The 15513-nt window shown below is 42.5% G+C and overlaps 2 protein-coding genes across 2 annotated transcripts in view; one reads left to right on the top strand and one right to left on the bottom strand.

Annotated features, from left to right (window-relative positions):
- Window positions 1–13756, bottom strand: part of LOC308075118 (voltage-dependent T-type calcium channel subunit alpha-1H-like) — a gene marked incomplete at its 3' end in the record, with an annotated part of 187170 nt that extends 173414 nt beyond the window's left edge. The window contains 4 exon segments of the mRNA XM_080414756.1: window positions 574–733; window positions 2899–2996; window positions 7088–7221; window positions 13703–13756. Of these exon segments, the coding sequence (XP_080270882.1) occupies window positions 574–733; window positions 2899–2996; window positions 7088–7221; window positions 13703–13741 (431 nt within the window). The 5' untranslated portion in view covers window positions 13742–13756.
- LOC308076077 (uncharacterized protein) overlaps window positions 1–15513 on the top strand; it is a 382945-nt gene that overhangs the window by 330656 nt on the left and 36776 nt on the right. The window lies entirely within an intron of this gene.

Consider the following 15513-nt stretch of genomic DNA (forward strand, 5'->3'; position numbering starts at 1 on the left):
TATAGGCTAGCACCAGGGTTAACCCATTGATACCTGGAACGCATCTGTGTCACTTTAGATTTCTTTAGGCTATTCAAAAATAGCAGATATACAAGCTCATAGCGCGGCACCGAGTGCCGCGCTACGAGCTTGTAGATCTGCTATTTTTGAAAAAAAACTTGGAAAAAAAATCTTGAAAGAAAATGTTTTAGATTTTTTTTTTCAAAATGTTTCAAAATTTCAAAACTTTCAAAAAAACTCAGGTCTTAATGGGTTAAACTGGATGCGAGACGCTACGGGGAGCCAGTGTAGAGAACGGAGAAGGATAGTTGTGTGGGAGTACTTGGGACGGTTGAACACCAGACGAGCCGCAGCTTTCTGAACAAGCTCCAGGCCTATAACAAGTGAACGGGAGGTCGCGATGACATTTTTTTCCTTTTCGCGGAAGCACAGTGAAACCCTCAGTGATTAGCGACCATCAGGGGATCCATCATACTGGAGATAAATATGCTGTGACTACTTGAAAAAGGTAGGAAAATGGAAAACTCTGTGACAGATAAAGGTGATGAAGTGGTTCTAAATGAAATAACTCACGTCTTGACGTCGTCTCCCAGGAAGCACCGGTTCCTCAGTAGCCCCGCCCACAGCTGCACCCCCACCACGCCGAAGATGAAGAAGACGAAGAAGCACAGCGCCAGCACGTTGCCCAACATAGGGAGCGTGTCCAGCAGCAGGGTCACCAGGATGCGCATACCTGGACACAGACACAATTTATATACACACATGTATACACACACCTACACACAGATACAATTTATATACACACATGTATACACACACCTACACACAGATACAATTTATATACACACATGTATACACATACCTACACACATATACAATTTATATACACACATGTATACACACACCTACACACAGATACAATTTATATACACACATACAAACATACCTGGACGCACGTACAATTTATATACACACAGATATACACACATACACATACCTGCACGCACATACAATTTATACACACACATACAAACATACCTGGACGCACATACAATTTATATACACACATATACACATACTGTACATGTAACAGAAACTAACAAAACAATCTATTAATTAGAAAATAATTTTAATAAGTAGTGAAAATAGCCAATCTACAAGCTCACAACACGTCGCGATGCAACGTGTTGTGACCTTGTAGATCTGTTATTTTCAAAATCTTGGTCCCTGGCAAACATCTGATTTCTCTTTTGGGTCTTTGGGCTGAAAGGTTTGGGAAACAACAGGTTTAAAGGAGTAGAACAGCTGCCTCTCACACAGCAGCTTCGAAAAAAGAAAAAAGCAGGATGATCTTAAAAACATTTAATAGGTGTAAAAGAACATTGACGTTTTGACAAGTGTCGTCTTCACACTGGAAACATCACTCATTCTTATTTTTGCAACCATTATAAGTTGTTACATGTTTTTGAGATGATCCGTGTGCCATAGCTTTTTGGTTTTGGTTTTGACGCACGCACGCGCGCACGCACGCACGCACGCACGCACGCACACACACACACACACACACACACACACACACACACACACACACACACACACACACACACACACACACACACACACACACACACACACACACACACACACACACACACACACACACACACACACACACACACACACACACACACACACACACACACACACACGCCATCCATCCTAAAAGACTGATTGTCACTGACTTTATTTTCGATCTGATTAAAGGGATAGTTCACCCAAAAAAAAAGTTTTTTCTATGTATTAGTCACCCCATGGAGACTTGAATTCATGGATATTATTTTGTTTTTCTCTCATTCCTAAGACAATAATTTAATGACCAGTAGACCGGTAGGCAGCGGTTCCGGTAGGAGACACAAAAAGGAGACTCTTTGTGTCTCCTGCCGGTCATCAAATTATTGTCTTAGGAATGTGACAAAAACTAAACTAAACTTAATATATAGAAGAAAAGTAGTTTTGGGGGTGAACTATCCCTTTAAGGTAAGCTGCCTCGTTTTATGTGACTAACTATAAGGAGAATAAGGAGTTTTTTGAAGAGTGAATCATGCAGATCTGACAGTATGTAGAGGAGTCTCAGAATAAAAGTATAACAGCAGGAAATGACCCTAACAGGCTGTGGTCAGGTCAGTGCTAATGAGCAGGATGTAGAACTGACCTGCTGTTTAACACCAGGGGTTCACACACACCTTTTCACACTTACAAATCACTTAAAGGGGAATACCACTCATTTTCAGACTGTCTGTCTGTCTGTCTGTCTGTCTGTCGGACGGGCAGATACGTCATTCTCATCTCTGCTGATGTTTTAATTGGATACAGCATAGGTGGGCACTAGGGACATCTGGGCACCAGGAAGAGTGGGCACTATGTGCACTGCCTGTGAGATTGTATTCTTTATTGACAATGATTATTAACACCAGTTTTCCCGGTGCCCAGTCTTCCTTGGCTGAGGGGGCGGAGCCAAAAGTATACCCTGCGTATGTCACTGATCACATGACCTCAATCAATTATCCAGTTCTAGGCAACATAGAAGAGGGGGGGACTTTTTTCTTATTTCCACACAACAGCTCTAAGGTGTATTAAAGACATAGTTCAATGTTGGAAATGAGTGGTATTCCCCTTTAAAGGGCCATGAAAGCCTAGGCTGACTTTATAGATTATTATGTTGATATAGTAGTATATTATTTAGACAGATGCTAGGTTCATGGTTTACATGTGATCCTATTTACTGACACACTACACTGGCTCTCTGTATTCTACTGTATGTATGTTTTTACCTTGATTGGAAGGACAGACAGACAGACAGACAGACAGACAGACAGACAGACAGACAGACTCACTCACTGGGGACTCTGTTGATGGCTCTGAGGGGGCGGAGCACGCGGACCGTCCTGATAGCTGATAGGCTGACGTTGTGTCCATCAAGAGAATACTCCAGCATGCTGAGGACAAATATGACAGCCAATGAGAAGACAGTGACATCATCATAACCCCGCCCCCCCAACACCCCCGTCCTTGACCATCGACTGGCTGTGTGTGTGTGTGTGCGCACGCGCGTGTGCACGGAACCCTGTGTCTCCTAGGACACACTGTTAGGATTGTCATTCTGTAGGACACACACACACACACACACACACACACAGCTGACATTTAACTGGCATTAAACAAGTGGCCAAAACACACGCTTGGCTCATATTTAATGTCATGTGTGTGTGCGTGCGTGCGTTCGTGCGTGCGTGCGTGCGTGCGTGCGTGCGTGCGTGCGTGCGTGCGTGCGTGCGTGCGTGCGTGCGTGCGTGATTTTCTTTTTACACACTTGTCTTTGTGAGCGAGTGTGTGTCTGCATGTGAGTCCCAATGTTTTATTCTTGCTCTGTAAAGCACTTTGAGCTGCATTTCATGTCATGAAAGGTGCTACACAAATAAAGTTTATTATTATTATGTGTGTGTGTGTGTGTGTGTGTGGTTGCTTATTTGACTCACACAACAACCCCCTTGAAGAAGACCTTAGTGGTCAAAACGTGCATGGTGGCCACACACACACACACACACACACACACACACACACACACACACACACACACACACACACACACACACACACACACACACACACACACACACACACACACACACACACACACACACACACACACACACACACACACACACACACGTAGTTGGCATGGCAACTAGCTGATATGTAAACAAAGGACAGCCAGCCGGGCTTTCCCCAAATAAGGGAGGATTAGGACTGTCACCATTATGATTATTATGACATTTTACTGTTACTGCGCCTAGTGTGGATGATTTCTATGTGATTGTATGTCTTTATATGTCTTGACGAATTGAATACATAGGACCACAATGGAAACAAGCCCTCAGGGCTTTTGGTGTTATCCTTTTAACATTATTGTTTAACTATATACCTCTGTACTATTTGCTAACTGTTAATTAATATATTCAATCAATCAATCAAACTCAAATAATTGCACAGAGCAGATATGACAAATAACATATACATTTAATTATTTTACATTTGAAAAAAATATATATATTAATAGTGGAAATAGCCGATCTACAAGCTGAGCTTGTAGATCGGCTATTTCCAATTTTTTTTTAGAAAATGTTGTTTTACATGGAAATGATTATGTCGATTATGCAAAAACAACATTATGATCATCACAAATAATTGCAATTTGGCGATTATGTAATAATTTAATTCTGACAAGTCCCGGAAAAGACGCGCTGTGATTGGCCAGTAGTGACTTTGAGTGGCAGTTGGGGCAAAACGCTCGTGCCAAAACATGATTTACGATTCTGTGCCTATCGGTACATAACTCTATCGGTACATAACTCTATCGGTACATAACTCTATCGGTACATAACTCTATCGGTACATAACTCTATCTGTACATAACTCTATCGGTACATAACTCTATCTGTACATAACTCTATCTGTACATAACTCTATCGGTACATAACTCTATCGGTACATAACTCTATCTGTACATAACTCTATCTGTACATAACTCTATCGGTACATAACTCTATCTGTACATAACTCTATCTGTACATAACTCTAACGGTACATAACTCTATCTGTACATAACTCTATCGGTACATAACTCTGTCGGTACATAACTCTGTCGGTACATAACTCTATCTGTACATAACTCTATCTGTACATAACTCTATCGGTACATAACTCTATCGGTACATAACTCTATCGGTACATAACTCTATCGGTACATAACTCTATCGGTACATAACTCTATCGGTACATAACTCTATCTGTACATAACTCTATCGGTACATAACTCTATCTGTACATAACTCTATCGGTACATAACTCTATCGGTACATAACTCTATCGGTACATAACTCTATCTGTACATAACTCTATCTGTACATAACTCTATCGGTACATAACTCTATCTGTACATAACTCTATCTGTACATAACTCTAACGGTACATAACTCTATCTGTACATAACTCTATCGGTACATAACTCTGTCGGTACATAACTCTGTCGGTACATAACTCTATCTGTACATAACTCTATCTGTACATAACTCTATCGGTACATAACTCTATCGGTACATAACTCTATCGGTACATAACTCTATCGGTACATAACTCTATCTGTACATAACTCTATCGGTACATAACTCTATCTGTACATAACTCTATCGGTACATAACTCTATCTGTACATAACTCTATCGGTACATAACTCTATCGGTACATAACTCTATCGGTACATAACTCTATCGGTACATAACTCTATCGGTACATAACTCTATCTGTACATAACTCTATCGGTACATAACTCTATCGGTATATAACTCTATCGGTACTTAACTCTATCGGTACATAACTCTATCTGTACATAACTCTATCTGTACATAACTCTATCTGTACATAACTATCGGTACATAACTCTATCTGTACATAACTCTATCTGTACATAACTCTATCGGTACATAACTCTATCTGTACATAACTCTATCTGTACATAACTCTATCGGTACATAACTCTATCTGTACATAACTCTATCTGTACATAACTCTATCTGTACATAACTCTATCGGTACATAACTCTATCTGTACATAACTCTATCTGTACATAACTCTATCTGTACATAACTCTATCTGTACATAACTCTATCTGTACATAACTCTATCTGTACATAACTCTATCTGTACATAACTCTATCGGTACATAACTCTATCTGTACATAACTCTATCGGTACATAACTCTATCTGTACATAACTCTATCTGTACATAACACTATCTGTACATAACTCTATCGGTACATAACTCTATCTGTACATAACTCTATCTGTACATAACACTATCTGTACATAACACTATCTGTACATAACTCTATCTGTACATAACTCTATCTGTACATAACACTATCTGTACATAACTCTATCTGTACATAACACTATCTGTACATAACTCTATCGGTACATAACTCTATCTGTACATAACTCTATCTGTACATAACACTATCTGTACATAACTCTATCTGTACATAACTCTATCTGTACATAACACTATCTGTACATAACTCTATCTGTACATAACACTATCTGTACATAACTCTATCGGTACATAACTTGGAACGCCGCTCGGCTCAAGAGAACTTCGCAACGTTCGGCACGGCAACTCGCTCGCTTTAGCTCGCTCGGTGGTGCCTTCAGTGGCTCAAGTTCGCTTGAAACGGTGCTCCTCTGTCGCGGTTCAAAACTATATTTTATCGGCAAAAAAAGAAAAAGTCAGCAAAAATTAGAAAACAAGGACTCCGCCCCCTCTGGGGGCGGAGTCCTTGTTTTCTCGTTTTTGCATTCAGCCAATCGCAAGGCAGGCAGGCTTGGTAGAATTTAGTTACCATTAAATAATACTCTGTAAAGCAGCAAACAGCAAGCAAGGAATGAGCAATGCAACTTCTCCATTTAAATAGTGGTGCTCTATTATGAAGTGACTGTGTGATTGGTTGAAAATAGAAGCATAGCGCTGAGACCCACCAATGGTCAGCCAGCAGCAACTGCACTGAGTTCCCTGAACAGAAGTTGTTCTGCAGCGGTGTGAGCGTTCAAATCACCTAAAGCACACTGTAGGGTTCAAATCATCTAAAGCATACTGTAGGGTTCAAATCACCTAAAGCATACTGTAGGTCTGAAGTGGTTTTGGAATAATAATCAAAATCTACAAAGTAACTAAAGTTTAATTATAGTGGAGTAAAAAAGTACGATGTTTGCCTCTGAGATGTGGTGGACTAGAAGTATATAAAGTATTTAAAATTGGAAATGCTGATGTCAAAATTGTACTCAAGTGCAGTACTTGAGTACATGTACTTAGTTACTTTACACCACTGCTGAACACGTCAGCACAATAAGTCCAGGCAAGCTGATAACGTGGCACAGTGTGTGTGTGTGTGTGTGTGTGTGTGTGTGTGTGTGTGTGTGTGTGTGTGTGTGTGTGTGTGTGTGTGTGTGTGTGTGTGTGTGTGTGTGTCTCACCCCACGATAACAATGAAGAAGTCGAGTCGGTTCCAGGTGTCGCCTAGGTAACCGTTGTGACCTATGACCCCTAAAGCCACCATCTTAACGACCATCTCTCCCGCAAAGAAGATGAAGATCCCGTCATCTAGAGCCTAACACACACACACACACACACACACACACACACACACACACACACACACACACACACACACACACACACACACACACACACACACACACACACACACACACACACACACAAAGAGAATTATGGTTAAAACTAAATTGTGATAGTAATCATTGCTATAGAGTGTGTGTGAGTGTGTGTGTGTGTGTGTGTGTGTGTGTGTGTGTGTGTGTGTGTGTGTGTGTGTGTGTGTGTGCGTGCGTGCGTGCGTGCGTGCGTGCGTGCGTGCGTGCGTGCGTGCGTGCGTGCGTGCGTGCGTGCGTGCGTGCGTGCGTGCGTGCGTGCGTGCGTGCGTGCGTGCGTGCGTGCGTGCGTGCGTGCGTGCGTGCGGGGCTGCATATCGAACTTGGATACTTTAATTGTGGAAAGAAGCCTTGTCATTGGATACTCCTCAATGTCAGTGAGCCAATAAGAACGTTATTAGATCTCCTGTAGGTGTCAGCATGCTGCTTGTACCAACATCAACATTAGGAATGTTAACGATCAATCCACCATCGATTCATCTATCGTTAAGAATTTACTCGCTTACGTTAATCAACTAAACATTTAGACCAGGGGTCTTCAACATTTTCAGGCCAAGGACCCCCTAGCTGAGAGAGAGATGACGCAGGGACCCCCTACTCTATATTGTATAAAATTGTGTTTCAGATTAAAGTATTTTTTTTACTTATTCTGTTCTTTTTTCCCTCTACAGCCTCTTTGCCGATCTACAAGCTCTACAAGCTATCACACAAAGATTTGGCGGACCCCCTATAGTAGCTCTGAGGACCCCCTAGGGGTCCCGGACCCCCTATAGTAGCTCTGAGGACCCCCTCTTGAAGACCCCTGATTTAGACGTTTGGATACTGCGTCTAGGTGAGACACAACCTTTGACAGGATCCTGTTCTGCTTTGACACAATTGTCTTTTGGTCAAGATTCAATTTCTCCCCTGAGCAAGCAGGCAGGCTCTATCAGCTCAATGGTTAAAATGTCAGCACTTGTGCAGGAGAACCGGGTTCAAATCCGGGGCAGAAGAGGAACGTTACGCAGTGCAGCTTTAATATCTTACGGTTGATGTAACATTGGTTTACAGGGTTACTTGTGTTGTTTGGTTCATTTAAAGAAACATCATGTGTTTCAGCAGAGACTGTCTCAGGTTCTATTATATGCCGTTCTCAATTAACAGCTTATCAATTAATCGATGATCGATCGATCGATAAGGTGAATCAACTATCGATTAATGATGTAATTGATCATTTGCATCTCTATCACACATCGTGGAGGCATGGAGGAAACACTGTGTGTTACTGTACGCCCAGAGACTGGGAAACACCAGGCAAGCTGATAACGTGTGTGTGTGTGTGTGTGTGTGTGTGTGTGTGTGTGTGTGTGTGTGTGTGTGTGTGTGTGTGTGTGTGTGTGTGTGTGTCTGTGTGTCTGTGTGTCTGTGTGTGTGTCTGTGTGTCTGTGTGTGTGTCTGTGTGTGTGTCTGTGTGTGTGTGTCTGTGTCTGTGTCTGTGTAATCTCTCAAGAACAGATTCTGCTCTGCGTTGGAATCTGTCGTGAAGGTTCGTCATAACGTGTACGCACTGTGTGGGCGTGGGCGTGCCTTCAGATCAGGAAGCAGGCCGCGCTTTACCCAATCAAATGTAGTGGGCGGGATTTACGTGTCCGCTGATCCTTCCCTACTCGAAACAAGCCGAAACTAATTTAACAATGGCGTCCGCGGAGCAGACAAAACCACGGAAAGATATTCACATTTTAACTTGCTCTTTCATCATAGAAACAAGTGGGCTTATAACCAAAACCATCCATGTTCTCTGGGAGAAGTGGTGTTAGTGTCCCGTGTAGAAATATTGTTAGTGGGAATGAAAACATAGTCGCACCACCGGAAGTGGAGCGTGAAGGCAGACCAAAACCCCGGTTTCCTTGCGTACGTGTGCTACGTTGTCATTGTCCCAGAGCCAAGATGAGATAGTACAAACAGCAGAGGGCGCTGTTTTTCATTCTCATTTGGCTTTGGGTTCCCAGATTGCTGACATACAAACATGTGATGCCATTGGTTCCACAGTCTAGAGGAGAAACTGACAGAACTGTGTGTGTAGGGTCTGTTATGACTGTGATGATGTCATTTACTGACTCAGATGCCCTACACATGAACCCGTACATAAAGTTACGTAGCACAGCAGAGCGGGTGTATAATATACAATATACACTATGCCACTATGTATAATATGCACAAAATATACAGTATACCAACAATATACTGTTTAATAAGCACAAAATATACAGTATACCAACCATATATAATATGCAAATATTATACTGTAGGCATAAAATATACAGTATGCCAACAATGTATAAATTATGCAAAAATGATACAATAAAATATACAGTATGAAGCCAACAACGTACAGTGCGCCAACAGTATATAAAAAAGCACATTGTTGCCAAGAGACCAGCAACGTGACAACATGAATCAGAGCCTTGAACGAGAAGATGTCACCATGTATTACTATGAGAGAGAGAGAGAGACCATGTATTACTATGAGAGAGAGAGAGAGAGAGAGACCATGTATTACTATGAGAGAGAATATGAGAGAGAGAGAGAGAGAGAGAGAGAGAGAGAGAGAGAGAGAGAGAGAGAGAGACCATGTATTACTATGAGAGAGAATATGAGAGAGAGAGAGAGAGAGAGAGAGAGAGAGAGAGAGAGAGAGAGAGAGAGAGAGAGCGAGCGAGAGAGAGCGAGAGAGAGAGAGAGAGAGCAGAGACCCAACCGGAGGCAGAGACATTTCTATCTATTAATTAATTTAATAAACGATCAGAAAGGGGAGGGGGGTGGGGGGGGCTCAGTGGGATGCGGGCCAGCATCCAGAGCCTCCAGTGACCGACAGAAAGGTCAAACACAGAGAAACAGCCAAAGGAGATGGAACTCAGCGGAGAAAAAAAAAAGCCCAGGAAATGATCCAACGAGAAGGAAAGGGCCATGCAGGGAGCAGGGATGAATTCATCAGGGTTATGTTTTATTGAGACACCTCTGTGTATAGACAAGACGGCTCTATTCTGGGCAAAACTGAAGCTGCACGTGTTATTACCCGTGAATGTCTACCCATTATTGTCTCCGCCAGGCCGAAAGGCATGGCGAGAGAGTATGTTTTGCCCCCTGTCCGTCCGTCCGTGTGTGTTTGTGTGTGTGTGTGTGTGTCCGTGTGTGTGTGTGTGTCCGTCCTGTCTGTGTGTTAGCAGCTAATCTCCGGCACCGTTGGCCCGGTTGCTGAAAAACTGTGCACACACACTCCCTGGATGCCAATTCAGAACCTCTGCCCCACATTTTTCACATGGGCCTGTTATAGCGCCACCTGGAGGCCAATGTGTGCAAAACACATTTTTTTTCCCATTACTCCTACAGCTTTTAATTAAACGTCATGCAAATCGGTACACAGTATCTCTATAGTCATGTGATCAACCCGGATCCTTCAGCAGCCACTGCTTTTAAACTTTCACTTTCTCCATGCCGTTTGGTGCTAAGAGGAACAAAACAAAACAAATCCTTGCCAGCAGGTGGGGGGGCCCTTGCGGTGAAATCCGGCGTATGGGTTCTCATATCCCAGCAACCCTATGTAAGCTACGCCACTGGTTGTTGCTACAGTATATCCCCAAAATGTCTCTTCTGCCCACACACCTTTGGGAAAGCACACAGCGGAATCTGAAACCACCGGCAATGCCAACTTGGTTTGTAGAGCGCACAGCAGGCTGCAATGGATGTCATGGAGACGGCCAGGACGCACAGCGCGGCACCTCTCTCTACTAGGCTGTTACTGTCAACAAATCTCTGTGATTCTAATGTTCCTATAATCAGCAGAAGGGAGGGTGTCCATTCCTTGTGTCTATTGTGTTTATATAAGATGATAGTCTACTCAAAGAAGACAATGTGTGCGACGTGCAATGCAATACTCTCCAAATTACACACGTCAGTTTTAATCATTGATTACGCAGGAAAAAATGAACTTATTACAAAAATATAACATTCTCTCTAATCAGTAACATGTAGGTGATACTTATGTCTATCAAATGTGGTTTTATTGAAAGGCAATCAAAGGCCAGAGCTGAGAAACCAAACGTTGGGTGTATGTTTCCATGTCAAATCCTCACAGTGTGTTGCTGCGCACAGCAGCTGTGTTGCCAGAATTTGCGAGAGAAACAAGCAACCAGGTCTATGAAAACAAGCCCAAAAGAAGCGACTATAATAGGCCACATGAGCAAACCTATATATGTCGGCCATTAAACAATGTGCATATTTATAAATGTTGGCTATTTGAAAATAGCCGATCTACAAGCTCACAACCGTTCTACCATTATTTACAAGCAACTTCAGAAAAACAAGTCCAATGTGGCTTATAATAATCAGACCAGGAAACACTGCAGACAGGGATAAAGGAGAGCGTAAGATTGAATTGGGGATAATGGCTAGCGCAGTGTTCTCTTAAAGGTAATGGCCTCTGGCACGGTGATTGGTTTTATCATTGTAACGCCCAAACCACACATGCATAATGTAACGGGTAGCGCAGGTGTTTAGCGGGTAAGGGAGGTGTCCCAGAATAGCAACTTTGTCGCGGGAACGCCCCTTGCCCTGTCCTAAATCCTATATTAGTAGCGTCGACACGGAATAGGGCCCTCAATGTTTAATCCACTAAGACCGGGAACGAATCTGAGTCATTTAACGATTTCTTTGGCTTTTCAAAAATATGTTTTGAAAAATCGTGAATTTTGAACATTTGTGCAATCTTTGAATATCATGTATGTTTTAAAGCGAGCATTTTGAACTCCGATCTGTACTTCTGGGGGTCCCTGGAACAACATATTTTGAGATGGGGGTCCGTGGCCAAATACATATCATGTTGGGGGTCCTTGACATGAAAAAGTTGCAGCTCCACTGATATAACAACATACTGTTTTTAGAAAACATTTTCAGATTGTGTATTTGGCCGTGGACCCCCGTATCAGAGTGGTTTGATCTAGGGACCCCCCCAGTAGCAAAGATTTGAGTTACAAATGTTCGCTTTAATATATATATATATATATTGAAAGATTTGCACACATTTTCAAGATTTTTCAAAAATAGCAGATCTACAAGCTATGTTTGAATAGCCAAAGAAATCTTAAAATGACACAAACGCGTTCCCGGACTGAAGGGGTTAAATGAATTGGTCTAAAAGCAGGACGTGGTGAGAGAGAGAGAGAGAGAGAGAGAGAGAGAGAGAGAGAGAGAGAGAGAGAGCGCGAGAGCGAGAGCGAGCGAGCGAAGCGAGCGAGCGAGCGAGCGAGAGAGAGCGAGAGAGCGAGAGAGCGAGAGCGAGCGAGAGAGAGAGAGCGAGCGAGCGAGCGAGCGAGCGCGAGAGAGAGCGAGAGCGAGAGAGAGAGAGAGCGAGAGAGAGAGAGAGAGAGAGCGAGAGAGAGAGAGAGAGAGAGAGAGAGAGAGAGAGAGACAATACCAAGAAAGTAAAGAACTGACTTGTGTCCTTGGGGGAGAAGCTTGTCTCAAACAGTGGAGGAAAGTAACTAAGTAACTAAGTACTGTAACTCCACTGAATCTCAGAGGAACATCTCATGGACCTTGATAATAAAAAGGTTGAAAAGCAGTGTGTAATAAAGTCCAGTTATTGACATATGGACAGAGGCTGGGCCCAAGGTCTCTGGCCTGATATTTCTTCACTTTTTTTCTCTCAAAATAGTCAATTACTTTTTCCCCCTTTTCACAGTACGACACGCAGCCCTGTGCGTGCGTGCGTGCGTGCGTGCGTGCGTGCGTGCGTGCGTGCGTGCGTGCGTGCGTGCGTGCGCGCGTCCTGAGCATGACGTTAAACTGCCCCGTTGTAACTACCATGGTCAATGTAGTCGGTGCAGTGGATGCATTTGCAACTTCTGTGGACTATGTAGCTTGCATACAGTACAAGTGGACCTCCAGCCCCATGAGAACCACTACAGAGAGCGCTAAGCAGCAGTGCAAGACTATGAACTTTGTTTATGTGGTTTAGCCTATAGGACATATCCACAGACTGTTTGTTGGAGGGTTTCAACAACTTGGGATGCCCAAAGACGAGGCAGAAAGGCTGGTTAAAGTATTGTGCTGTCTCTGCTGCCAGATATGGCAGAGCTGCCGCTACTTGGAGTGCTGAGTGACATGCGTGTTGTATCATGAGGACATATGATGAGTGACATGCGTGTTGTATCATGAGGACATATGATGAGTGACATGCGTGTTGTATCATGAGGACATATCCATGAGTTTGTGAATGTAACCTTTACTGACCCTAAAATATTTGTGTCCCTGTATGCTTTCCCTGTGTGTGGACATAAATAAACTGTGTGTGTGTGTGTGTGTGTGTGTGTGTGTGTGTGTGTGTGTGTGTGTGTGTGTGTGTGTGTGTGTGTGTGTGTGTGTGTGTGTGTGTGTAGTTACCTGCAGTATGGAGGGGGTGTGGTCACAGGGTTGGAACATTCCCAGGGTCACACAGTTCAGCAGGATCGCCAGGATACTGACACGCTCAAACCATGTGGAGGTCAAAGGTTAAGGGTCATCACCATGGTAACAGACGTAAACAACATGACATACAGTACTGTATGAGACACTTTACATTCACAATCAATTCTGATCCTTTATCTAGATCTGTCATTTATGACACACACACACACACACACACACACACACACACACACACACACACACACACACACACACACACACACACACACACACACACACACACACACACACACAGTATTGTAAAAGAGTCTCAGAATTACTCTCACAAATCGGTGGAGAGTCACAAATACATTTCCTTTTAAAATGTATGAGTTAACACACAAATGTTCATATATGAGTTACAAATCTGACAATAAGAGTTACGAATTGCCTCTATGAGAATAAATGTGTTTATACGGATACACATACTGTAATTATGAGTCTGTTCTGATTCCATAGTAATGTGTTCAATCAATCAGCCACACAAGGTTTTGTATTAATCTAATTTCCATCATTGTATTTATATTATAAATCTAATGTCATGTACATACCTACTGCTTGTTTACTTTACTTCATTTGTTTATGTCCAGCCAGTCCAGGACAGTGCCCATTAATGAACATTTCAATCTATAAACATGATATCATGTAAACAAGCTGGAATTAGCTAGAAGCTCATTTCCATCCAGCTCGTCCCACATAAAAACACACCACAGCTACAACATGACAACACAGAGAGAACATACAACTGCCTAAAAACTAATTTTAAGAATACCATACCTAGTTTTAAACCCAACTAAAAACCCACATATCTACCAAAGTCTAAAACCTAAACAGTGTTGCCAGATTTTGCGAGAGGAATAAGTAACCAGGTTTATGAAAACAAGCCCAAAAGAAGCGACTAGGTCACATGAGCACTTTAAACCAAATACGTTGGATATTTGAAAATAGCCAATCTACAAGCTCAGCTGTGAGGTTGTAGATCGACTATTTTCAAGGAAAGATCTTGAAAGAATTATACATTTTCTTTTAAATATTTTCCAATTCCCCAGAAATCTTGTATGGGGGTCTATGGCACAACATATTTCCAGAAGGGGGGGGGGGGGGGATCAGCAGACAAATATGTATTAATTTGGGACCATGAAAATGTTTGAGAACCACTGGTTTAAACACCATTAGGAAACGAGGCCAAATAAGCAACTAGCCCAAAACTACCAGTTTTTACAAGCAACTTTACAGAAAAACAAGCCCAAAGTCGCAATAAGCGGACGTGGCAACTCTGCTTCTGAAATGCATAGCGCACTTGACTGGTTGACTTGTTTGTTTCAGAGAGAGAGAGAGAGAGAGAGAGAGAGAGAGAGAGAGAGAGAGAGAGAGAGAGAGAGAGAGAGAGAGAGAGAGAGAGAGAGAGAGAGAGAGAGAGAGAGATTTAATGTTACGGTTAAAATGAATTGTAATAAAAACAAATGTATGCATCAGGTCTGGATCACATCCTGGTGAAACATCTTACAGTGTGTAATCCCTGTCTGGTCTTAGATCAATCTATAGTGTGAAAACCACAACGATATCTGACGGCCCATTTGAAGAAACAGACTCCTGTAGTGTGAGATGCTTAACGATCAGATGATCCACGACCACTTTAAAAGTCCTACAGTGTGTTCCTGCCCTTAAGTGTGTCTGTGGGTTTTATAAATATTACATTTAGTATATATGCAATGATAGGTATTAAAGGTAAGTGGTTTTCCTTAGAT

Source organism: Gymnoscopelus braueri, assembly GCF_963280865.1.
Source record: "Gymnoscopelus braueri genome assembly, chromosome: 2".
Taxonomy (NCBI): Eukaryota; Metazoa; Chordata; class Actinopteri; order Myctophiformes; family Myctophidae; genus Gymnoscopelus; species Gymnoscopelus braueri.